This window comes from Pavona decussata, unplaced genomic scaffold (assembly GCF_977016875.1).
Source record: "Pavona decussata unplaced genomic scaffold, jaPavDecu1.1 SCAFFOLD_971, whole genome shotgun sequence".
NCBI lineage: Eukaryota > Metazoa > Cnidaria > Anthozoa > Scleractinia > Agariciidae > Pavona > Pavona decussata.
The window spans coordinates 4,548-30,000 of NW_028145963.1; the positions used below are offsets into that span (position 1 = coordinate 4,548).

Genomic DNA, 25,453 nt, shown 5'->3' on the forward strand with positions numbered 1-25,453 from the left:
TAGTAACGACGACAGCCGTAAAAGAAATTTCCATGTTTACGTTCCAGCTCACCGCGATAAAATTTGATTTGCATTTGGTTGGCGAAAACTTATTTCCGCATTACAATGACCTGCTCTTTTCAGAGGAAAGCAAAAGCAAATCATACCTATATACAATCTTACCACCACTTCCGACCGTTTTATAAGCTAATCCGGAAGATTTATAACATTCAAAACCTCGAGGTGTCATTGAGTCAGCAAGTTTTGCTGTTTTATCTTTGCTTCGCTCTGTTGATTCCATTACAAAATTCTTGTGTTTGCGTTTGCAAAGCAACCTTTCTTAACAGCCCATCAATAAACACTCAAAAGCAATGCCATTGTATTGATTTCCTACCTTGGGTCTTTTCTATCAGGCAAAGCACCAGACACAGCAGCAAGTTTCTATTGGTGACCATCTTGTTATCAGCCAACCTTACTTACTTACCCTTCAATTACGAATAACAGTGTCATAATAATCACGTACGCTAGTTTAAGCACGTAATCATTTGATAAATTATTAAGATACATTGATTTATCTATTTTCTGAGCCGTTGTTAGGGTTTATCATGATTTGTTATTGGAGAGGTATTTCATCCGTAAACCACAGTATGACGTCATTGGGCTCCCAATCAATATCGCCTGATTATTAACTAAACAGAAAGTCTATCCTTTTTTGCCGTGTTTGCATGAAAGTTTACTCACTTTTGTTAATTTCCGTGATTGTAAATGCCAACCAATTGACTTTGGTATTCGCCATCCGGAAAATTTGCTAGGAGAACGATTTAATTTCGATTCGGCGGCGCAGGCATTGTGGTAACCATAGAAAAAGATAAAAGATTCAATTAGACCACTTGTTATTTCATGATATTTCATGACACATCCGGGTTTTAGACACTATGCAAAAATTGGCTGACATTTTAATATAATTATAATTTTATAATTATTCTTTTTGCATTCAAATTAAACCTACCGCCGGTGAACCTTGTTCCTGAGCTCAAAATACAAAAGATATTTTACCTTGAACGGGGCTGATTTGCATTTAAATGAAGACAAAAATGGTTAAACTGCCAGCCATTGTTGCATAAGGTCTATAGACCTTTTTCATAAATGGTGGCCGATAAATTATTCTTTTGTTTTCATGAAAATTAGCCCTACTAGCCTCGTCAGCATGTGCAAAATTCAAAAGAATTTTTACTCTAAAATGAGGTTAGTAGGGCTAATTAACATATATTGAAAAGAATAATAAATCGGCCGCCATTTATGAAAAAGGTCTATGATGGCGTAAATTCGTAAGAATTCATTCATTCTTTCGGAAAATACTTAAGATGAGAATCGTTTTATTTACATTTCTTTTGTAAACACAAACCCTGTATTGACGCCTGCGTTGTTGTGTTGCCAGGGAACATATGTGATGTACCTTCTCTGTAAGCGTTTCAACAATCCACATGGTGCAAGGTTTGGTCACGAAAGGTTTTTTAATACTGCCATTAAGATAATGCTGCACGAGAAGCCCCACGAGTAGACAAAGATTTCACGGGAAAATGGCAATAGCCAATCAAATAGTGCATCGAGAAGTCTATGGTATCGATAACTGTACTGTCGTTATGGAGCCCGGTAAGTTCCCTCCTTCAGCAAACTCTGTGCTGAATGAAAATAAAACCAAATTCTGAAGACGTCTTTAGAACTGTCACTTCCAAGAAATAGCAGTTAACTCGAAATTCTTTACAGTGGCAAATTTACTTTAAATTATTTACTCCATTGATAAACCAAAATGCGCCAAAAAACAATACTAATAGGCTTACCACCCTTACTTATGCAAGTTGGTGCATCCTATTATTGGTGTTATCTAACCATCGGTGTCCGAAGTCCCTGATCCTTTGCCAGTTATCCTCTCTATCGTTTGTTATTGAATCACGCCTTGACTGTTATATTGTCGAGGTTGTTCAGTCAGCAAAAATTCTTCAAGTTCCCCTTGTGATGGCTGCCTGAATTCTTTATGCAAAGCGCCAAGACCTATTTTCTAGAGATCAAAAACCTGCGATCAGTCCTTATTTTAGTAGCATTCTAATATTTCCTCCTGTTTAGTCGCATTTCATCCTTTGAAAGCAGATGCCTTTTGTTTCACTCACGTGTGAATAAAAAGGCGGAAAACACGTCTGCTCTCGTAGGATACGGAACTGTACCCTTGGTGCCCCGAGAACAAAGCCAGTAAGAGACTTCCAGCGGAACTGGAAACAGTACAAGAAAAGACTCCAGGGTAAGGGAACGCTAACTCTGTAAAAGATTTGTACAAGAGGCGAGCAAAAATGGGTAAAATTCATGTGTGACATATGCGCAATGGAATAAATGTGATGAAATATTTTAAGCCTGGTGAATAAATGAAAAGATGTATTATTCAGTAAGTGACACAGGTATACTCGGAAAAAAATCTGAGTGCTTCCGATGTTTAGTTCGGATGCTCTACCACTGGGCTACAGGATCCCGACTCCTCCATAACTCTATAACTCGAGTATAAAAGCTATATATGACAATAAGACTTGGAGGAGAGATAGCACGTCCAAAGTTGTTTCCATTGAGATCCGCAATGAGAAGCGATGACGTTATATTACGTTGTTATGGCACCACGATAGTGAAACTGTGACCATCTTGGATTTCAGGATTTCCCTAAAACTTCAGGAAGCGCGGAAATTGATCGAAAAGTTATCAAAACTATAAGTTGAAGCTTTATTATCTCTAAAACATGCATGGTTATCCCCAATTTTCTTTTTAGATACCAAGAGCACTTGCTAAGTTCTGCCTTCTCTGCACAAATTTAAACCGCGCAAAAACGTCTCTATATAGTAGGCACCACCCATAGGAAACCCGAGTAATCTTGAGATGCACAGAACGAATGCGCAATAACAAAAGTAGGCACTGTCTTTAAACAAATAGTTTCGCATGGACGGAGTTAGTCTGTGTGTTCAACTTGGCATTTTCTTTTTCAAATTTTCAAATTTTCTTGCTCAACAGCAACTCATAAATGAGGCAGTCAACTTTCTCAATATGGTAAATTGGATTTATTGGGTTTCTCGGTCATCTTAAGGTTTGGCTCCCTGGTAAGAACACGCTGCTCGCCTTTCAGTTTGAGGGTTTCATGTGGGAGCTACAAGACATATATTGTAGATTCCACTGAAGTATTTTATCAGGCTATCTTACTCCCTGTACCGTGTATCAATTCGCTTTAAGTCGACCCAAAATTGTCTAAAGTTTCCAAAAATTGCCTTACGTCGCCTAAAATCGCTTCAATTTTACAGCGATCTTTGTAACCTTAAATCGCGTACGTTGACCAAAGTTACAACGACTTTAGGTCCCAGGAGAAGGCTTCGTCCACATTGTAGGAAGTGAATGGGCTGTTTTCCTCAAACATTTGATCAGGAGGGGTTTTCTGAAGCAAAGGCATACAAAAGACCAGGAAAGATTTATTGCTCTTGATAATGGAGTCACGATGACCCCGAAAAGTCGAGCAAGAAATCTTTCCTGTTTTTTTTTTTTTTGTTTTCCTCAAAGCTATGAATTTTTAAAATCATTTTACGCATACGCTATTGTTTCGCACAGGATGCCAAAGAATTGTACTAAAATATTTAACTAACGTGCAGATCCATTGTTTTGCTCATTAAACTTTTTTGTTTTCTGTCGCTCTTGTTGCCGTCGCCGAATGGCAAGTATAAGTTAAGTGATTCCATTCTGTCGCTTTCAAACGCCATCACATCTGTAATTAATGACAAGCCAACGTACACCAACAGAAGTGACTTTTAGTCCTTGGCGCCAAACAAAGCAAGTCTTCTGGCTTCCGGTTACCGACTGTGGCTTACGAACGGTTATATCTACGTACGTATGTAGTCCCCTTTCTTATCGTCATCATCGTACGATATAAAGTCTTTTTCTGAGCACATTGTTAGGGGAAGGTTACAAATGGAGATTTGTGAAACTCACTCGTCTTGAAATTAGGTCACTCTGTTTAGTTCACAGATTTTAATCCGACATGTCGGCCTTCAACTTTCAATTTTGATTCAGAACCCCCCCCCCCCCCCCCCCAGTAATTCGAAAGCATGGAAACTATGACAACGGAACTTAAAGGATAGCTCCAGTACGTCCAGTGACATGTCCTTTGACAACACAATGACGAGATATGATGCAGGATATGCCATTTAGCATTTCTTGATTTCACCAAAACCTCAGAAAACCACCAAACACGATCTGAATGTAATTAAAGTTAATGAAAGTTAACTTTTTTTTTACATGAAAGCTTTGCAGTTTTCGTATGTAGGGAATGTTCCCGACGATCGGGGATTTGACTGTTTCCCGATCGCCCCAAAATTTGAGATATTCATCGGTGACAGAAGCCATTTTTTTTTGTTAGGGGAAGTGGGGAATTAGTGCGAAGCAATTAAGAGGATTGGTAACGAGCTAAAACTGTCGTGTACGTCCCCAAAAAATGATCGCCAACCATGGCAGAAATCTGTGACGCGCATTCCAGGCGGTCGGTGATGTCTACGATTTCCAGTTAGTATGAAATCTAAAAAAAACTGCAATTTTTCGGTTTCTGAATAACTGGTTGCCAAGGCAACATTACGTTCAGTTAACAATTGGTTCATGCGTCAGCGTGCGTTCATCGAGACATGAAGTGCGCGGGAAGTTAGGAGGGCACAAAAGATGCGTAGCTTCTTGAGTGCTCTCCAAACTTCCCGCGTGCTTCCCGTCTCGTTCTCAAGCTCATTAATAATTCAAATGCCAAAGAAAAAGGAAATCATGCACCGTGACGTGTTTGGATATCTGATGAAAACCTCCTCGGTTTTGCATCCTTAATTTACCCCTCACGGTCAGTTTGTTTGAGAAGTTATATCAAACACTCGCCACAGTGTTTCATCACAATATCAGAAACCTCAAAGTTCGTCAAAAATACTCCGCTACGATTCGTATTTTCAACTCTCTTCTCGGTGTTTGATAAATCATATGTGATGAAACACTGTGTCTTGGGTTTGATATATTACATGAACGCGCAGCTAACGCATGAACCAATTGTTTTATAACACTGATTTTTAACGCCGCTTTTGAATCCGTTTTTGAATGCCGAAAAACTTTTTTCCTCGAAGCATTTCTTTGCTGACGTTATCAGCTTACACAATGGGAATATGAAGCACGCACGCGCCATTGAAGTTGATTACACGAACTTACTAGCTATGTTAAAATGAAACTTGGCCTAACGTACGGAATTGTTCCCAGATAGATTTCTGAACAAATGTCTTGAGGTTTTGTCAGAACAGGTGGATTAAGATAACTTTTATTCTGCACCGTCAAGAAATATTTGGTCTCCACAATGTACTTAAAATACAGTGCAACACTCAGTTATTATCGCTTGATTTTATTTTAAATTGATGCAATACTCATTTGAACAAACTTGCTTCAAAACCATTAAACACCATCTTTGTTTGTTTAAAGAAAGCTAATACAAAAGTATGTTTTTTTAGATTAAAAGTACTTTTCTTTAAGAAAGCTTCTACAAAAGCATGCTTTTTTAGATTAACAGTATAACATTCTACATAATAGAAAATAAAAAATATAAATTTTTATTAATGTGCAAAGTTTTGAACTGATATCTGTCAGTATCTTGTCTGGAGTGCTTCATCTTGAAGTCACAGCTTGCTCCTTTCATAGATCGCAATCATGCTACAAAGCAAGCAACAGAGAAATACCATTAACTAATTTGTGAGGTAGCTTTTAGCTTTCTCTAGTGTAGGGAATAGTTACCAATGTTAGACTTACTTTTCCGGACAATAAAGGGCAATACAAAAGATATAAAATAGTTTATTTATTTATTTATTTATTTATTTATTTATTTACTTCTGTCATCCGCCAGGTGAATGAAATTTAATCGTGTATCTTTCTTGTCTTTTCCTTTATGGAATTATCTGCAAGTCGAGAGTTGAGAGTTGAGTTGCAGAACAGTGGTCACTCGAGCGCTGGGGATTTGCTATTCTCGGAGTGCATTCTGTTAGGACAATTGAACAGGAGCTTTAGCTTTGTAATGGAGCTTTTTGATAATACCCAAATGTTCTTATTTCAAGTTGATATAAACTTAAATATGCAGCCTTTGCAAAACTTTGAAAGGCAACGAAGCTAAGGGAATTTCAATTCAAGCTAATTCACCGAATTATAGGACACTTTGAGGTTGAGCAGGGGACTGGGACGAGTTGCAAATTTTATCCATTTATAAATTTACGCAATCATATAAAAGGTCACCTTAAGGTTAGTCATTTGCCCAAGATTGGTGTTGTTTAGTTGAATAACAACCAAGTTATGGACCTTGAAAACATGGTTCCAAATCCACACAGAAGTCTAATTTTGAGACGGCGTCTCAAAAAAACCATACAAATTGTTATAAGGTTGCTCATTTTGCTATTCCTGCAAAATCCTTCCAGATAATTACTATTTCAAAGAAACTGAGTTGAAAATTACGATGTTTAACAATTTTAAGTATATCACAGAAATATGAAAAATTTTGAGAGTTTATATGGTTTTGGGGGACGCGGTCTAAAAAATAGAGACGTTTGTATGGATTTGGAACCATGTTTCAAAGTCCATAACTTGGTTGCTTAAGCCTTGGTGTGAATGGGGCATAAGTCTCCGTTTAACGTTGAGCTCAGAACGTAGTTATGCTCCTAAACCATAATAATAGTTAATATCTTTGCTTTGTAGAAACATGTTTAATATGGCATATTTATTCCGGTTTAGGACTAACAGTGATAATACACACAAAATTATTTCGCAAAAGAACGCAATTCCTCCCACTCCAATTAAGCCAAAAACCTTTTTAAAATTCCGCTCATTCTAAGTAAGCCCTATTCCCTTCATGCTGCCATTGGCGGCAATAACCACCGAGAACATGTTCCTGTTTATTCTGGAACACAAATACCGTCTATTCCGTGTATTCCCAAGTGAACATACCCTTACAGTGAGTTAAAAAAGTTAAAACCAGCGCAAAGTTTGTAATAATAAATTTCACTTAGCAAACAACCGAGACATGATCGTAGCCTTACCTGAAAACCAACATCGCAATCAGATAAGCTTTGTGTATTTGGCATGGCGGACTAAAATGAAAAGACATGAAATGTTTGGTCCTGATCTTTGAAAAAGTCCTCGGGTCACGGGTGATAAGCGCAATCAATAAATTCACTAGGGAAAAGTTTGAAGGGAGTTTCTACCGTTTTTATCTTGGAAGTTTGGGAGGAAATAGTGGAAAGGTACCAGGATTTTTTTATTGACTAATTTATTTACATTTACAGCTACCCATACTACCTTAAGGCCTTGTCGCGTTGGCATGTCATGAAACTATTAAATCCAAGAAGGTTTGTTTTCATTTCAGTGGCAGTATTTGCGCCCCTTAAGAGAAAAAAAATATGAAATGTACAATGGAATCTATTATCAAACCTTTTTGTTCCAAACTAGACTAGTGCCATTAAATTGTATCACTCTCAGTCGAAGTCAGTCAAAAACCTCACAGCAGTAGCCAATTTTGTGATTTGTGATTTTGATTTAGTTTCAGTGATAACGGTGTAAAACTATCTTGTCACAATTTAAAGTCGAGGATCGTCGGTTAGAAACTGTTCTTACCTCTGACCGTTGAGCCTAAAGCGCTGGCACAGGTCTCCAGAGTGAAGGTCTGATGAGCAGTTGGTGGAAACGCAGCAGTAGTAAGCCCCATTATCACTGTACTGCAGATTAGATACCGTCAGCACAGAAGGGTCATAAATTCCGCGGCGCTCAATATGGTATTTTTCATCTGATTCAGCTGTTAAAATAAACAAGCTTTAGCTTCATAGTTTTCGTCATGACCACCAGATGCGTGCATTTCTGCTACAATTCTCTTAACCATGTACTTATGGGGCCCCACTGAATATCACTTTCGTGATTATGTGCAGTTAAAAAACGTATGTATGCTAAAACAGAACCACATAGGGCGCGCAGCGTAACCTATGCGATCTTAAGGAACTATAAAAAGAAAACTGCTGAGTAAAAAAAAAAAATAGCGAAAAAATGTAAAAATCTCATAAAATATAAAAGTTCTCTAATACAAAAACTATATGGAGCTTCTGCGCTATTCCCTAAAGGAAAGTCAATTGACGGTAGCTTTAAACGTTCTCACTATGTTGAGAGAACGCGAGATGGTAGCCTTCTGCATCCTTCTCAATACGTCATAACCCCTGCTGCCAAAGAGCTTCCTCATTGTCAGGTCTACATCCCTTGACCATCCCCCAAGCACGTCAATGATGATGTTACATTGTTCAACGTCATAGCCAGCGTACCGCTTCTTCAGCTCGAATCGCAGTGGCCCGTACTTGACCGTCTTCTCCTCGGACTTCTTTTCCCGATGCTCTATCCACGGACAGGACATCTCCACAGCCCACACCTTTTTATTCTTGTGGTCCACAAATCGAGCGTCCACTCTGTTAGCCTTGACGGTGGTATGTTCAGCATAAACTGGAACATCCCAAAACGCTAATGCCTCAGATGACTCATAGACTGGTTTGGGCACTGCACACGAGTACCAGGGAGGTACTGAATCAATTAGCCTTCAGATCCCTCGTCATCTCGAAAAAGAGAACTTTCAGTGCTGCGTTGTGTCTTTCTAGGTACTTAGACTGGGCCAGAGCAGAGCAACCCGCTAGCACATGTGCAAGCGTCTCAGGAGATTTCCCACACAGTCTACTCGTGACGTCGCCCTGTTCTGCACCTGTTTTGTGGACTGTGTACACCTTAGTAGGCGTAAGCTGCTCGTACAACTCCATTACCCCAGTGATGGTATGGGTAGGGGCACAGGTCCAATCACGCAACCAGGCAAAACATACACTCTGATTTAGCTCGCTATCCTGCCACCTAGCCTGCAAAAACCGTCCATGCCACTTCTCCTCTTTGATCTTCTCTTTCAGCTTCTCCATATCTGCCTTCTTGAGATGTTCTTTGACCTTTGGCCCCTGAATCTCAGGATCGCTCGCAGACCAGCACGACGGTTTAGGGTACTCCAAAGACAGGCTCAAGCCCAGTTCCTCGGCAAACTTATGCGCTTCCTTCATCAGTGAAGTGTGTCCCTTCTCTACCGCCCTCTCTTTAAACTGTTGCACTGCCCTCATAGAGGGATCCATGTTCTGACAGAGCTTTATTGCTGCCTTGATCTTGGTTATTATTATTATTATTATTATTATTATTATTATTATTATTATTATTATTTTGTGGTTCTAAAATTTACACAAAATTTTGATGTTATGCTTGTTATAACTAACTATTGAGGCCCGAATCAGACTCCTTACTTTCATTCAAGGTATCTAACTTAATTAAGTTCGACTTCAATACGACATCTTGATTCCTACAACGACCTTATTTCGAACTAGGATCTTCAGGCCCTTGTAGTAAGTGCGCGAGGTTCATGACATACTGACCATGCCACCAGGGCCAAGCCAATCGCAAGCCTTGTTATAAAGGAAGTACTGTTTGGAAAACAGCCGTACAAAGTAGTGTGGTCAAATCGTACCACACCTTACAAGGAGGCCTGTATAAACATGCAGGCCTCTGTTACGGAACTCACAGTAAAATCGGTTCAATCCCGGTAACTTAAAGAAGAACGTCGTTTCACCCTCTCTAGACCGAGGTGGGGGTAGGGGATGGTTTCTGCCCGCGCCAACTTCGGCAAAGTTTATAACTGTTTCGATGTTTGAGTAGACGTCATGAAACTTCGTGACTTTATCAGAAATTGCCCTGGAAACAAATTTATGTGGTAGATTATAATTCACCGAATTTCACATTACCATGGCAATCAAATTTTGATTAGCAGGTTTCGCAGGAAATGAAATATTCCTGTTTTTAGTATAGAAAATTTACCTTTCTTTCAGTAACTTTTATGTCTTAACTCAGTTTGTTAAGGTTGTTCTTCCATTACTTTTCAGTTTTGGTTAAGGAAAATCCAGAAATCCAAATTGGGGGATCTAAGATGGCCGCCGTTTGGCAATCATGACGTAATCACACGTGATTTGACGTCATGACTTTTCGATGCGGGCCTCAAAGGACACATCTGTGGATGTACTATTTTTCTTGTAAGTCTTCATTTTCAAAGCCTTAATATTCTTAAGTAACGGAGGGGGAAAGGAATCTCCACTTTCCCTGCCACAGAGAGCGAAAAAATGCCCGGCCTCAAAATATACACAAGTTTTGAGCATTATGTCCCAAAAAAGATTTTAAGATAGATTCACCCAGCAAAGCTAGTCATCCATACATGAAGAAGAAAGTCTACCTAACTGGTGCCGACGAAACGTTAATCGCGATTTTTTTCCAGAAAAAATGGTTGCATAACATTATTTCAAAATGAATTCATCTCCCTTACTTATGCAGGTGGCCGGAAACACCATGTCATCCTCAATCTTCTCTACTAGCCATTCAACCTTCAAAGGAAATCCTTGAGCCGCACATACAAATGAAACGCTCCCTCCTTTATGCTTCCTAAACTGAAGATCTTTTGGGGGTTTATCAAACCACGGAGCAACTAACGAAAGAATCAAAATAAAAAAATTTTAATTCAAACTATTTGAAAAAGTTTGTGCCAAACGTTAAAAGATATTTTTTTTGTTGTTGTTATTGTTGTTGTAGTTGTTGTTATTTTTTTTAGTTGTTTGTTTGTTGGTTGGTTTCTTTTCAGGTATCGAGTGGAGTCTTAAAACGCATAATACGGATCGGCAATTTTAATTAAGACAATGGAATGTTATTTTCTTCCATTTTCTTTTTCGTCTAGTTTGTTTGTTTGTTTGTTTTTGATTGTTGTTCTTGTTTCTTTACATTTTTGCATTGGCTTTTTTACTCAGCCTTTTATTCAATCAATCAATCAATCAATCAACGTTTAGAAATTAAGCGGTAGAAATTAAGGGGCGGACCATTAGAAATCACGGGAGGGGGGGGGGGGGGTAAAAATTTTTCATGGATGAATTTTTTTTTTGGTCCAATTTGATTGCATGAATTTTTTTTTCGACGTGGAAGCTCTGCACGATTTTTTTTTCGACAGAACTTCTTTTGATATTAAAGCCATACAAAGCTCCGCACAGTTTAATTACAGTGCCGCTCAAGGTGACACTCTCTTTGGAGTCTAGATTTTCGCGAAATTCAAGTATCGCGATCATCGAGAAAGAAATGGCAGGTACTAAATGTATCGCACCTCATGACTGGAGGCATCTTTTTTTCACTTGTCAAGGAAAACTCTGCTTCGTCGTGTTGGTCGGTACCATTTTTTAATTACAGTTGAATTCAAAAGCGAAAAGCGTGAGAAGTTCGAAGGCAATATAGTACGTATATTCAGTGTTGTTTTCTCGGTCGAACATAAAAACGTCTTGTCCAATCGACAAATGGATCGTGCTTCAAAGAGTTCACAAAGCATACGATAATTTTCACAGCAACGACCCTACCATTCCCACCCGATACCTGAGAGAAACGCTAACACTCATTCTCAACGAAAATTATTTCCAATTCAATGGACGGAACTACCTCCAAATTCACGGTACTGCCATGGGCACAAAAATGGCCCGTTGCTTTTGCAAACATTTTTATGGCCGACATTGAAACACAAATAATAGCCAAAGCGTCGCCGTAAAACCTACAGTTTGGAAACGTTACATTGACGATATCTTTCCCCTGTGGGACACTAGTAATTTACACGACATAGAACGGTTCATCGAACAAGCAAACTCATATAATCCATTTACAATCAAATTTATGGCTGAAATCTCAAATGGTGAGACTACATTTCTGGATAAAGTTGTATACAAAGGCATTCGCTTCCATCACCATTCCATACTGGATATTAAAACGCATTCCAAGCCGACTGAAATCTTTTGTCAATACACGCACACCAGGAGTCAAAAAAGATTTGTTAAAGGTGAAGCCCTAAGACTCCTACGAACAAACTCCTCAAAAACAACATTTGAGAAAATATTAACAAGTTTAAATTACGACTCCTTGTTAGAGGCTATCCAAATAATCTGATTAAAAAAATTATCAGATGTCAAATTTATAGAAAGGTAATCGGCATTGAAGAAAAAGACAACACCCTTAGACAAATTTTGCCTTTTGTAACAATATCAACCCTCGTGCTCAACCTCAAACATGTTTTAATGGGAAAATGGTGCTTAATACAAAGCCAGCCTTTCAGGCCTACGAGAAATCTTCAAAGAGTCACCACTAATTTTCTTTAAAAAAGGAAAATCTCTAAATGAAGTGCTTGTCAGAGCAAAAATATAGAGAGATTACATTTCAAAAAATGTTTCCCTATTCAAAAGAAAGATTGTTGAAGGTTTGCTATAGTAAAATTGTTTTATATTTCGTCTACATTTGAAATCCATAAATGAGCAGGAGATCAGGTTGCATTGTCACTTCTAAAAACATTTAATACATGTAAAATGTGTTAAAATGATAGAAGAGCAGGTTATATATATTCTTGAAATGTGCAATACAACTACTTGACGTTGTGTTTTGATACTGTACTTTCAGTTTACTTGCAGGAATTTTTTTTGGATGGTGAACCGCTTGCAGGAATTTGTTTTTTTGGCAATTTTCCTTTGCAGCAATTTTTTTTGGGGAATTGCCATCCCCCCCCCCCCCCCCCTCCCGTGATTTCTAATGGTCCGCCCCTAAAGCTAGAAAGGCTTGTGTGGCCGTGCCAAAAAGAAAGAGATCAAATACAAAACTACCATCATTATCATCATAAAATCAGTAACTAATTTACATACTACAATATTTCAAGTAATTAAGATAGCATCGGGGTATTTACATCACAAGATCATCACAACATTCGACCATTAGTGACGAACAAAGAAAAACGAGTTAAAAAAAGTAACAACAACAACAATAGCACGTAGAGGGCGCTTTTTTTCTAACAGTGGGGTTGTAAGTTATATAGAAATGGACTACATATGACAACTTACTTCTAATAACAGTGGTATCTAACACGTGATATTTCTTTATATTGCGCAGCTTCACTTCAAGAAGACAGGTGTAACTGCCTCCATCTCTGACACCAATGTTACTTAAAACCAGAGGTCTCAGAAGCCTATCAGGATCGCTTAGGTCAGGATTTCGTACAGACTGTCTTTTTACGCCATCTTTGTACCATGAAACCGTTGTTAGTGGCGTCCCAGATCCCTGGCCTTCAGTGAACTTGCATGTTATTGTGATATTATGGCCATGATGAACAACACTGGGTCTAGGGTCGACAGAAACCGTAGGGATTTCTTGTTCTGAAATACATTAAATGGACACCAAACGTCAATTGCAAAATACATTATTAAACAGACTATCCAGGGTCCCAAAGAGGGGGGGGGGGGGGGGTTCTGGAGCCCTGGAGCCCTGAAATTTCTGCTGTGGAGCCCGGAGCCCTGTCATTTTACTGACTGGAGCCCTGATCCTTTTTGGCTGTGGAGCCCGGAGCCCAAAGACATTTTGCGCGGCGCCCGGAGCCCAGCATTTTCAAGTTTGATCATTCGAGTTCCCAGACTGCATTGATTCTTGATTACTGCCTTTTTGTGTTTGTTTGTCCGTGTTAACGGGCATAAAGAAACAGAATCTGAAGAGAGGACAGTACATAATACAAGTGTACGCGGTTATCTCTGTTTACAATGATATGCAACAACTTATTTAGGGATTTAATAAAAACTTTGTTATAATTGTAGTGCATGAGCGCGATAAAAACAACTTTATAGTAACCGGACGGTCCTTTAGCAGTTTGCTCGCAGGTATCAGGTACAACAAATTAAAAAAAAATTGACAGATCATTTTGAAGATACAAATAATAATTGATGAAGATTAATAATTTCAATACTTACCCATGGCCAGTCCTTAATAGATTATATCGTTTACTGTTCATCTGATTCATGACTCTTTCCATCCTGACTTTCGGGTCTTCACCAAGCAGGGTGCATAGACGAAATGACGGTTAAATGGTTTAACCTAACACCAAATCTGCCTCGAATCCCAGTGGTTTATACCCTCACAAAAATTCACAAACCGACATTAGTCGGAAGACCTATCATATCTGGGTGTGATGGCCCAACAGAACGCCTGTCATCATTCGTAGACAAACTACTTCAGCCAATAGCACAAATACAAGACTCGTATCTTAAAGATACGACACATTTCATAAGGTTTATCGAAAGCACTAGGGTGCCTAGAAACGCTTTTCTAGTCTCAATGGATGTCACTAACCTTTACATGAATATCTCACAGGGGGAAGGAATCACTATAGTATGCAACGCATACGAGAACTTTCATACCAATAACCCTCCTATAGCTACAAATTTCCTCAGAGAAATGCTCAGCCTTCTGTTGAAGGAGAGCTCCTTCCAATTTAACGGGAAAGACTATCTCCATGGGCACTAAAATGGCAGTAGCTTTTGCCAACATCTTTATGGCATCTATAGAAAAGGAGATCTTAGGCAGAGAGTTAACAAACCACTAACGTGGAAAAGGTTCATTGACGATGTATTTTGCTTGTGGGATACAAACAAAGAAGAAATAGAACATTTCATTGAGCAATTCGTACCACCCTACCATAAACTTTATCGCTGAAGTCTCACAATAAGAAACAACATTATTGGATACAACAGTCTATAAGGGAGAGAGATTCGAGAAAGAATCGATTCTTGACGTGCGCACACATTACAAACCTACTGAAACATTCCAGTACACAAACTACAACAGTTGCCACCCAGCAGGCGTCAAAAAGGAGAAGCCCTTAGGCTTCTGAGGACTAACTCTTCTAAAGTAGTGTTTGAGGAAAACATTAAAAACTTTAAAACACGCCTGGCATCGAGAGGTTATCCTAGTAACCTGGTGAACAAAATCCTCTCCGAAGTTAAAGTGCTACTATGACGAAATTCGTGTCTTTCTAATCTGAGCCATTTTAAAACATAAACAAGTAGTCTGTACGTGAAGAAGATTGCTGTTTACTATTTTCAAATATCTCTTTTTGTTCCCGAGATATTCAAGTTTTTAAAATATGCAAATTAGCCAAGTGGTGACGTAATAAACTCAACAGAATTTTGGTCAGACATTATGAAAAAAGATATCTCAGCCAATTTGTATCAGAAATGCTTGATTCGTTGCAGTGACATTGTTTTAGGTGCGCTCCATAACGTGAGCTTATCAGTTTTGTTACCATGGCAACATACTGGGTTCCAGTCCTCCCTGATACTTAAGGCCTTGCCGGCCATCTTTGGCATTCTATTTTGATATTTGCCAATGGTGCCTCATCTGCATGATCCAGCAAGCGTATAAATATGTTAGGTCGAGTTCGTGGCCTTGTCAAATGTTTTTCAAGCTGAAAATCACTAAAATATTGAAATCAGGTTGGAGGGGACTGGAAAAGAGTGAGTTGCCATGGGAACCGAATTTTTATAGCCGTAGGTGTATTGCCTTTAGAACTTTTAGCCTGCCAGGTTTCAATGGTCTCTGTTGTAAATTGACTGAGACAGCTCTATTTATAATATTTGACCAAAATTCGGTTGAGTTTGTGACGTCATCGGTCATCTCATTTACATATTTTACACATTTTTCAAACGTGAATATCTCCGGAAAAAATGCAGATATTAAGAAACGGTAAACGGCGTTTTTAATCTTTCCTAGAATTCTATGTGATAAACCTTAAAATTCAAGAGGTAAAAATTTGATCATAGTAGCACTTTCACTTCGCAGAAAGAAAGAACGCTCTTACACAAAAACAGAAAGCGCACAAGAAAATTCTACCCTTCGTGACACAATTTCAACCATCACTGCCATGTTTGAAAAATATTCTAATGGACAAATGGCATTTAATACAAAACCAGCCGCTACTAAGAAAGATATACAAGGAGCCTCCCTTGCTTGATCTCTTATAGAAAATGGAAGTCGCTTAAAGACATGTTTAAAGGCTTTTGTCAAGACAATGGGCGCACAGCGGGAATCGTGCAGGTCTGTCCACCCCTATTAAACAAGTTTAATATTTAATCCACTTGAAAATAATTGGAGATAATATAACTGGCTGCTTGGGTTTAAAAAATTGATCGGAATTGCTTACTTTTTTATTTGCGTTTTTGATCTAGCGTTAAAAATAGAATTTTTACATATCAAGATTGTAGACCAGAGTGGAGCCCGGAGCCCTAAAGCAGATGATGTGGAGCTCTAGAGCCCTGAAATTTTCGCCTTGGTGCCCTGGAGCCCTGCATTTTTAAGGCCGGAGCCCTGGAGCCCTAAACCCCTTTGGGACCCTGACTATCCATGTGTTTTAATCACCCAGAAATAAAACAAAAAGGTTACTGATTAGCAAGAATGACACGTTCTTCTAGTTTATGGAGTCCGTTTTTAGTAGGGTATTACGTTTGCTATACGCTAATGAGGAAAAATACCCTATGTCTGTTTTTCTTTTTTATCCCAGACTTTTTATATATTTTTCACTCATCCCATTTAAAAGTCAAAATATCTTTCCAGAATAACTCTAACCTTTCTTGTAGAAATTGAATCAGACTTAATTTTGCACTCTTTCAGACCAACGGAACTTTCCATAACAGAATGGTGTCTGATAGGAGAAATTACACTGCATGAAATGCTTTGTGAGTAACATTACAACAGTCAAACCTTGGAATACGTACTACTGAAGACATGGACGATAAATCCATGCTTCTTTTCTTCGGTATCATTGACTGCAAAAGCGTGGCATTCATATCTCCCCAGTGGACCTTTCTGGCTATCATCCTCCTGCGTTACACTTCTAATGTGCAACGTCACAAAGAGCTTTGTTGCCATCTTTGCTTTTGTAGAAGTGTAATAAGTAAAAGTTAAGTACTCGATTACAGGGGAATAAAATACGGTTCATTATTGAAAATTAAAATATGACAACCTTTACTTTTCACAATTAAAGTAAAGTAACTTTCCAGGACCGTCACGACTCAGTTCTTTTTCATAAAAAAAACTCTGTCATTCATGAATTTCGCAATTTTTATTGCTTTCACGTATTGAACCTGCCGCCGCCTTATAAGCGAGAAGCAACGCATGTTAAGAATTTACAAACTTTTGTGGCTCATTTCAGCGATCAACGTCTCGCCAACTTAAGTCGTCAAGTAAGCCCAAATTCCATGCCCTAAAACACATACTTGTGAAAAGGGTCACCTCTATTACCATTTAAATTAAAACACTCTTTTGGTTTATCAATCCATTTGTACTCCTTCCTTCAAACTCCGTTCTATAAAAGGAAGTGCTCACCACAACAAAACATCTATGTAAATTCTGGGAACAAAAAAAAAATACAAAATTGCAAAATTTGCTTTTGATGTGTAAAACAACATGCAAGTCCCAACGACCCATATCTCCACCTTTCTTCAAGGAAGGTGTGGTCCCACAATATTACGAATGGAAATGGAATAGCGATTCGATAAGTGTTTTTTTTTTTTTGTTTGTTTGTTTTTTGTTTTGTTTTTTTTTTGTTTTCGTTTGAAATCAAGTTCAAATTTTCATGTCGAAATAAATGCAATGATCCCAGTGAAACACCGGTATAATTGTTTTTTTTTTTTTTTTTTTTAATTCATCAAGTGCCTACCTCCGTCTGGGCCAACAACCTCTTCCAACTCAGTTCTTGTTGTAAAGTACAAGTTGTCATTTGCTGTTAGCTTTGTGTATATAGCAAATTTACTTTTCCTCATAAACTGTATTCTGTCGGGAGTCTTTACTCCGCTTGAATCAAAAGCCACACATGTCACCTGAGCTGAAGTGAACTCAATTGGATAGATGTTTTCGGGAAATGGCTCGACGATCTGAAAGGTATCCTGAGCTGAAAGGAAAAATCATAGTCCAGGTGAATTATATACAAGACTTACGGGTTCATCTTTAGACATTTACTGTAAGTGCATGTATGCCGATAGAAATAATGAAGTTGCTACTATAATGCATTCGAAATTAGCCAATCAGAAGCCTAGTGTATTGTACTGATATCGTACGTTATAACCCACCCATTAATTTTCGCTCGATTTCATTGGCTACTTTATGTCATGTGGTCCAAAATCACAGGACGGTTATCTTGCAATTATTCCCGTTTTTGTCGATATTTGTCCTCCGATTATTTCCGGCGAAAAGAAACAAAACCAGCGGGAAAAAGCCAGCTCAAGATTTCAACCTTTTCATCTTTATCATTTTACATGGAAGAAAAACAAACTCGTTTTGTAGAGTCCAGTGGAATTAAAAAGATGGTGACAAATGCTGTCCCGGAAAGTACAAAAAAGTCAACAAAATATGCTGTCAGCGTCTTTAAAGATAAAGAAAGTTACGAGTAGACTTTCAGATTTAGTCCTACGCAAACTTAACTGTCATTTCATAAAATAGAGAATTAGCACACTGTGTTTACTTACTATAAAATAAACCAACCGTTCTCGTCCAACTTTAACATGGAGGAAAGAGAGAAAAATCCCAACCGCAGTTGAAAACATGGTGCCGGAAGAACTGTCAACTATATTGAAACGTGCAGCATTTTCGAGCTTTTGATCTAAGGGAAGTTGCGAGAGTTTACTTCATATCACAGTTTGTCAAGTTTTGGTACAATCACAGTGAAAATAAAGTTACTGTAAATTAATCAAATGTACTTGTTTACGTCAATCGCGCGCACTTAGCCGGGAGGGGGTGTGTGTGGTTTGTTGCGTGCCAAAGGCTTCCCGTGGTTTTACCCTGTTGGGCACATTTTAGTACTCGTGCCTAGGTTTGACTGTGAGTTTGTAACGACATTCCAGGGATACGGCTCGGTCGGCGGCAAAAATGGCACCCGATTTGAAATGAACTTTGTTTTCAACGAAGGCCTGTGTCTCAATAAATGAACTTCTCCGAAAATCAGCTGCCTAGGAAGGACCGCACATCATCCTTCTTGCCATATGGCGAGGCAGGTAAGCGAGTGCTTAAGTTTCAAGCAAATTTTAGCGAGCGAAGTGCTCTCCTGAAATGGCGGGACAAATTTTATTCAAATTCGACTTGAGTTTCCAACCTTTCTATTAACATAACACAGTGATGCACGTGGACCAGCCGCTGAGAGATAATTAATTACAATTATAATTCAATTAGATCAACGAAAGTGCTAAAAGTAGGCGGCAAAAAACCCAAGATATCCGGCAGGCGGTTTTTCTCGTGGCTTCGCCACTCCCTGTGGCGGCTCTGCCGCCAAGCTTTTTGGCCCCGCGCGAACAAACCCGCCAGCTACAAAGGCTACAAGAACCCTTGTCGCTTTCCGCCGGCTGAAGTGTTTTTGTCTTGGTCAAATGATTTTTGGACCTTCTTTGGCTCCGGTTTTTTCTTACCTTTCAGCCAAGGCGACTTTTCTAGTTTCGCTTTCTTCGTAACAACCTTTTACGCAATGTTTGAATCCATAATGGAACGCTGTTACATAGTAAAATTTTACATACAATGCCGTGACATGCGATGAACACGATGTAAACAAAAATATGCCGCTTTCCACTTCCATTTCCCTTCCCAGCGCGGACTACAACATAAGCTACCTCAAACAACATCGCGTGAGAAACCGTGTATTTTGAAGTCTATTAAGAGTTAGCTTATATGTTTCGTGGAAAAGAGAATAACAATTGGATTGGATTCCGCCAAAAACAAAAGGGGGTATCGAATGGTTTGCGAGCCTGCGAGCAGTGTGTTTATTTTTGCTAGCAGCGAGCACTTAAAGGGACACAGTGACCTTTGTGACCGCGCTGACCTGGACACTAGTTTACTCAATTAAAACGTCCACCGTAACCCGAGATCAAAAGTACGCGTCGAATACATCTAGAAATCCGCTTTAATCTTCCTAGTCTTTTATTGGATTTTCAATCTTTTACTGGAAACCTGTTTCTGAGTATGCTTTTGCTCATCCTATGGTATTATTTAACCTTATTATATGGCTGGCTCCGCGAGTGGGCAAGATGAGTCAAATTCTGCGCTGTGATTGGCTTCCCGAGCGGGCAAGATGGAGCTATCTTGCCCGCTCGGGATTACCCGTTGCCCGTCCGCTTGGCATCGAAAGTTTAATCCCAACAACAATGCGGGTTTTCTTCGATTTTCTCGTTGTTTTGGGGAAAACGCTCACTAAAAAGTTCGGTAAACTCTCAACATTTACCTGAAGGAAAGGAAAAAGAATGGAATCGTCCTGGTGTAGTGAAAACTTCGTTTCAGCTACAATGAATGTGAGTTGAACCGGTGAGTTGCTCTGCGTGTAGTATTTTAGATAGAATTGATTTTGAAAAACTTATTGTCTCAAGTCGAGTGCCAAATTGATAAGTTCTCTAGGTTTGCAATGACTGTATTTAAATCATAGCGTAGTGGAAGTTGCGGTTAGTGTTTAGAGCAGTTCAGAAAAGTATTTTTTTTTTTTAAGTTCGCCGAAGAAGCTCACGTTTTTAATTCAGCCGCGTCTTGCTTGTTGTAAACAACAAAATCTTGTCAAAGTTTCACCAATGTTCTCCTCGAAAATGTTGAGAAATGCCTACCGTCAATCCAGAGACTCTGCCATTGAAGTCGCATGTCACACGTCCCCGTCATCGTAGCCCCCGGGAATGCTTCGGCAGCCGAGTGACAGCGGCGAGAGGCGAGTGTCCGGCGCCTCAAAATAACCGGAACCTGTGTGCTAAGGGAAGGAGAACCCCTACAGAAAACCACTGGCCCTCCAGGTTGGGGGTTGGGCATGGGGCCAACAACTCCACCCCGTAAAAAATACCTAGTTATGGAAACCGCAATTATGTACCCAAATCCACAGGGTCCTATGGGAATTTCAAGCCAAGCAACGGAGCTAGGCAGTATGACAGCTCCTAGTGAAAGCCCACCTCGGGAAGCTATGAGCTCAAGGAGGAGTTTTCTTGGGCCCAAAACAGTGATATGACTTGCAACATGGAACGTCCGCACAATGTTTTTCTGATTTACCTGCTCTTTTTTTCGGCTTATGTTTGCATATAATCTCAAAATCTATTGTTTCATTCAAGAATTAATGATTGGAAGCCGAAAACTGTGTAAAAAAAAATTATTTAAGCTCACGCCACCGCGCGATCGCCTGAAAATGGCGAGTTTGCCGGATTCTATTCAAATCCTCCCGCTCTTGCGAAAATCTAAATTTTTCGTTCTCGATAATTGTACACTTCCTTTAAGCCATTATAAAGTTAGAGCCCTAAGATAATTTAGGATTCCTTGTTTTTCACGATTACATGCTAATCCAAAGGTGCACTGAAAATAAATCTTGCACCGGCCGGCTTAGTCTCCTTCGCAGCCGTTATTAGGGTCGTCACGCAACGCTTCTCCCCACTAACGGCTGCTCACGAGAGAGACACATTCCTTTCCCTTTGTTTTTGAGAACCAATAGAATGCACGTTATTGTTATCGGCTACGCCAATCAAATTCCTCGTTATATTTGCTGGGCACTTGCTGTGCTCGCAAAAACAAAACATGACAGATGCGCACATGCGAAACAGCGATCTTGACCAAGTGAAAGATGAATGTTACTCCGAAAAAGTTATTGAATAGTGGTACAAATTGCTTTATTTGTTCAGCTGCAGTCACTTCTAAACAACGTGTGCGTGTTTTTAAATCTGGTAGTACGGGAACAAGCTCTTTTGACCTTCAAGGACTTATAAACAAGGCACTGGACATCGACGTAAATGTTTACTCTAATTCGGACGTTGCAGTGTGCATTTAATGCTACAAGTCCTTGGTGAAATACCAAAAAGCAGAAGAACATGTCAAAGAGATAAAGACTGAGCTCAAGTTTGCGGCAGACGTGTGAAACGATTATTGCGCACCGAAAATATAAATGGATTAACATCTGGCAGTGGGAAATCAGTCAAAAAACACCTTTCATTTGTAAGTTAAAATGAATTTCCTACGACTTGTTCTTTTTCCAACTTAACTCCCTCGAATTCAGCGTTACCAAGGCTCACTATAAGCCCAATTGGTAAACCACAAGGTTGTTTATTTGACAATGGCACGTTTTCACTCGTACGAAGCGCTTTCGCCGCCCCATTTGTCACTTCGAGTCCAAAGATAAAACAGACAAATCAGTATAGCACAAAATATTCCCCATAGAGCCTATATCAGTTCTTTTTTATCTTTGCCCTACTTTCCCCTAGAGATGTTGAACGATTTGTGTGGAACAGAACTGTTAATAATGGTGGAGGAAAGGATAAAAACATAGCTCTTGAACTTGACCAGGAACAAAGCAACAGCTACTTGAAACAAGCAATTAAGAACTTGGGGCGAAATTTTAACGAGCGATCTGTATCTCGAATTTTTCGTGCTGAAAAAGGAACAAGAAATCTTGTACAAACAATGGACAGAAATCTTTAGCGACATAGTGATTCACGGAAACATTCCTCTGTTTCACTAGACCTTGATTTGTCAGAACTGGTTAAGAGGCTTGTAAATAACAGAGCACTTGAGGAACTGCCTGCACGTCAATATAGGCATTTTTGTAGTTTTGAAAGAAACCCATTTAAGAATGTAGAAGCTTCAAGTATCTACAAGTGGATCAATAGACACAAAAAAATGTGAAAATTGGAATTAAAGCAAGATAGGCACAGTAGAAAAAAAAAACAAATGAAACAATCATGGAATATTGCCTTAATTCCAATTTTCAAACGCATGAAATAATGGGATCTCGCTTCAATTCCAATGTTCACATTCTTTAGTTCATTTATCCACTTGTAGATATTTAGAGCAGTTACAGGTACTATAATTTTTTATTGAAGTGATGCCCATGAAAACAACACATTTTTTTTCAAATGTTTGGTTTGTTTTTTTCTCAAACTGCCACAAAAAATTCAAAAATTACAAAGTTTGATCTAAGTATTTAAGAGATACCAGGATCATTTGGATTATAAAAATACAGGGTAATAATTGTTATACATTTTGATTTTAAAATAAGATAGTTTCAAGGTCACTTATTTCATTAAGGAATGTGACTAAGAGGCAATAAAGAAGTTAGAAAGTGCAAAAAAACACAGATCTCATCAGACTTTCACTTGCTTCTTTTTCACAGGCACCCCTTTCAATTAAAATGATAGAGGATACATGATTTATGCAGAGTGGGGCTGTGATGATTTCTAATTTTCTCCAACTATTTACAAAGTCTACTTGTAAACAAAGAGAAACTGTACAAATGTATGTAACTGATATTATATGGTTTTAGTTGCATTGTGGAAATTGCTATCATTTTAGTAGGAAATGAAAAAGAAATGAGAAATATATTTAAAGTTTTCAATAGGTTAAGAGTCATTTTCTGAGAAAACCAGGCAGAGGTGAAAGATGGGGGTCGGCCGATTTCCTTCAAACTTACACCATTTAATGTCTGTCCGAAATGATAATGAATGATGCTATTTAGCAATTCTCTTGCTGTTGCGTTTCGTAGTTTGACCACCCCCCATGGTTTTGACCCTTACTGACCCTGATGTCACGCAAAATATATGCAGAATTTGAAGCTCAATAAAATATATTTCGCCTCATTTCTGTGGACTCATATCGATTGCTTGTATTGTTTATCGTCTAAAAAACGTTGTTAAAGGAAAATATCCCGACTTAACCTAAAACTTAATTTTTTATGGAATTTTGCAATTTCCTTGCGATCGCGAAAATGTCTTGGGCCAAATGTGAGGCAATTTCGAAACTGTTTTTCTCAGAGGTGCGGCGTTCCTTTCCAAAAATTTCTTAATATTTTTTAAGCCAAACATCTGTTCTCCCAAAATCAGCAAACTCTAACTTGAGCCATTAAAATGCGTTTGCATGAGCCACGCTCGAAGTCAAAGATGATTCGGTATTTTTGCTAATAAAGTTCCACAGCGGGTTTTTCTCGGTTTTTCTTTATTTCATCTTCTTCTTTTTTGATTTTTTCTTTTTTATTTTTGGATAAGCTCGATGAAACTATCCTAACTCTTCGAGGTAGAACTTCCCTGGAAGATTTAGTTGAGTGACGCTTTGGGCAGGAATAACATCAAATTGGTGTTGGCTCACACTTGATTTGATTATGCGTGACATGTCACGGTATTTGACAATTGTCAAACGTGATCACAAACTGAACACATTTCCCACTTTTTTTTTACATTTGCATTTTAAACTTGGTAACAACAAGCATTTCCCTGAAACTATATTAAGTCTTGGAGTCAGTCTGTTGTTGATAATTGTTAATTAAAATAAAAACAGCATCAAATACCTGTGAAACTTGCCACGGCAAAAGAACCTCCGGTATGTTCGTTACATAACAGACAATTGAAAGAACAACAAATCTTTCTTCTGTGCTCTTTCTGGTCTGTGGATCCGCCTTGTGGCGCTGAAGATGTTGGTTTGAAGATTTGTCCCTTGCTATCCTGTACACGAGATATTGAATCGCACTGGCTCGTCAGTCTTGGTTTGGGAAGAAAGCGTGGCGCGACGGGTTCAAAGATCTCCGCCGAAGTCGATTTGATTCTCAACAGAGCAGGTAAATTTGATGTCCCTGGAGATGAGAGGGAGGAATGACTATTTGCCCCAGACATCACAAGAACCTTACAACAGACTAGACCGGCCGATAACGGACTATGTGTTTCCACCCAAGTTATAAGGGACAACGGGGTCAGGCATTAATGCGTGGTTCAATTCTACCTGTTACCATCTCCCCCCCGGGCACACCCCCGGTCATTTGTGTACTTGACGTCCTATTCCCCACCCCCGGGCACACAGAAAGAGACAATTCCTCACCCCCGGGACTCATGACATGGACTAAAAATAAACTGCTTCGTTTTGATGATTTACTTCTTTATTTAAACAAAACCAGGAACCTGAAAAATCCTAAACTTTTAGAACGAACGCGTATACATATTTAAAGAAGTCAAAGCTGGTTGCCGCAGATTCGAGTTGAATTCGAAGCGACGCGTACGCATTGCATGCAGAAAACCAACTGTAAAATTTGAGAACAAATCTGGGAACCGAAACATTTACCCAAAGCGTATACCTAGCCTTTAAGATCAAAGTATAAAAATGAAACAGCCTTGAATATACGAAATAAAGCTACTAAATTCGGATACTTACTTCAAATCAAGCTCTGGGATAAGCTTTTAAAGTAATGAATGAAAATGTAAATCACATCGCCTCCATCAGATCGATAAAATAAAATATATTTTCATTTTATAAACTGCAACTTAAATTCAAACAGAGCTTTCAGCTTCGCAGATTACTCTGGTCCAGCTATTCGCTAACGTACTCAATGGACTTCCCAGCGAAAAACGTGACCTTTTCCGCGTAGTTAGCCGCCATTCTCACCCCATAAGTCCTAATGCGTGAGTAGTTATTTCGATTTGCCCCGCCCCCTACCCCCGGGCAAGACCGCTTGAGGAAATTCCCGACCCCCGGGCCAGACGGG

General features: G+C 39.0%; 2 protein-coding genes and 1 pseudogene across 2 annotated transcripts in view; all 3 read right to left on the bottom strand.

The window, feature by feature from the left end:
- Window positions 1-7,094: 7,094 nt before the first annotated feature.
- On the bottom strand, window positions 7,095-16,865 carry LOC146448366 (peroxidasin homolog; the record flags this gene model as incomplete). The annotated part of the gene is made up of 5 exons (XM_085102645.1): window positions 16,710-16,865; window positions 13,014-13,325; window positions 10,430-10,588; window positions 7,669-7,846; window positions 7,095-7,145 (listed from the first exon to the last, which is right to left on the bottom strand). Coding segments are annotated over exons 1-5 (854 nt in total), but the record flags the coding sequence as incomplete, so codon positions are not given.
- On the bottom strand, window positions 7,840-9,143 carry LOC146448367 (uncharacterized; annotated as a pseudogene).
- Window positions 16,866-17,332: 467 nt separating the features above from the next.
- Window positions 17,333-25,453, bottom strand: part of LOC146448368 (uncharacterized) — a 17,068-nt gene continuing 8,947 nt past the window's right edge. Inside the window, exons 2-3 of the mRNA XM_085102639.1 lie at window positions 17,654-17,884; window positions 17,333-17,343 (exon numbers count right to left, since the gene is read on the bottom strand). Coding sequence (XP_084958765.1) covers window positions 17,333-17,343; window positions 17,654-17,884 — 242 coding nt within the window. The remainder of the gene's footprint in view (window positions 17,344-17,653; window positions 17,885-25,453) is intronic.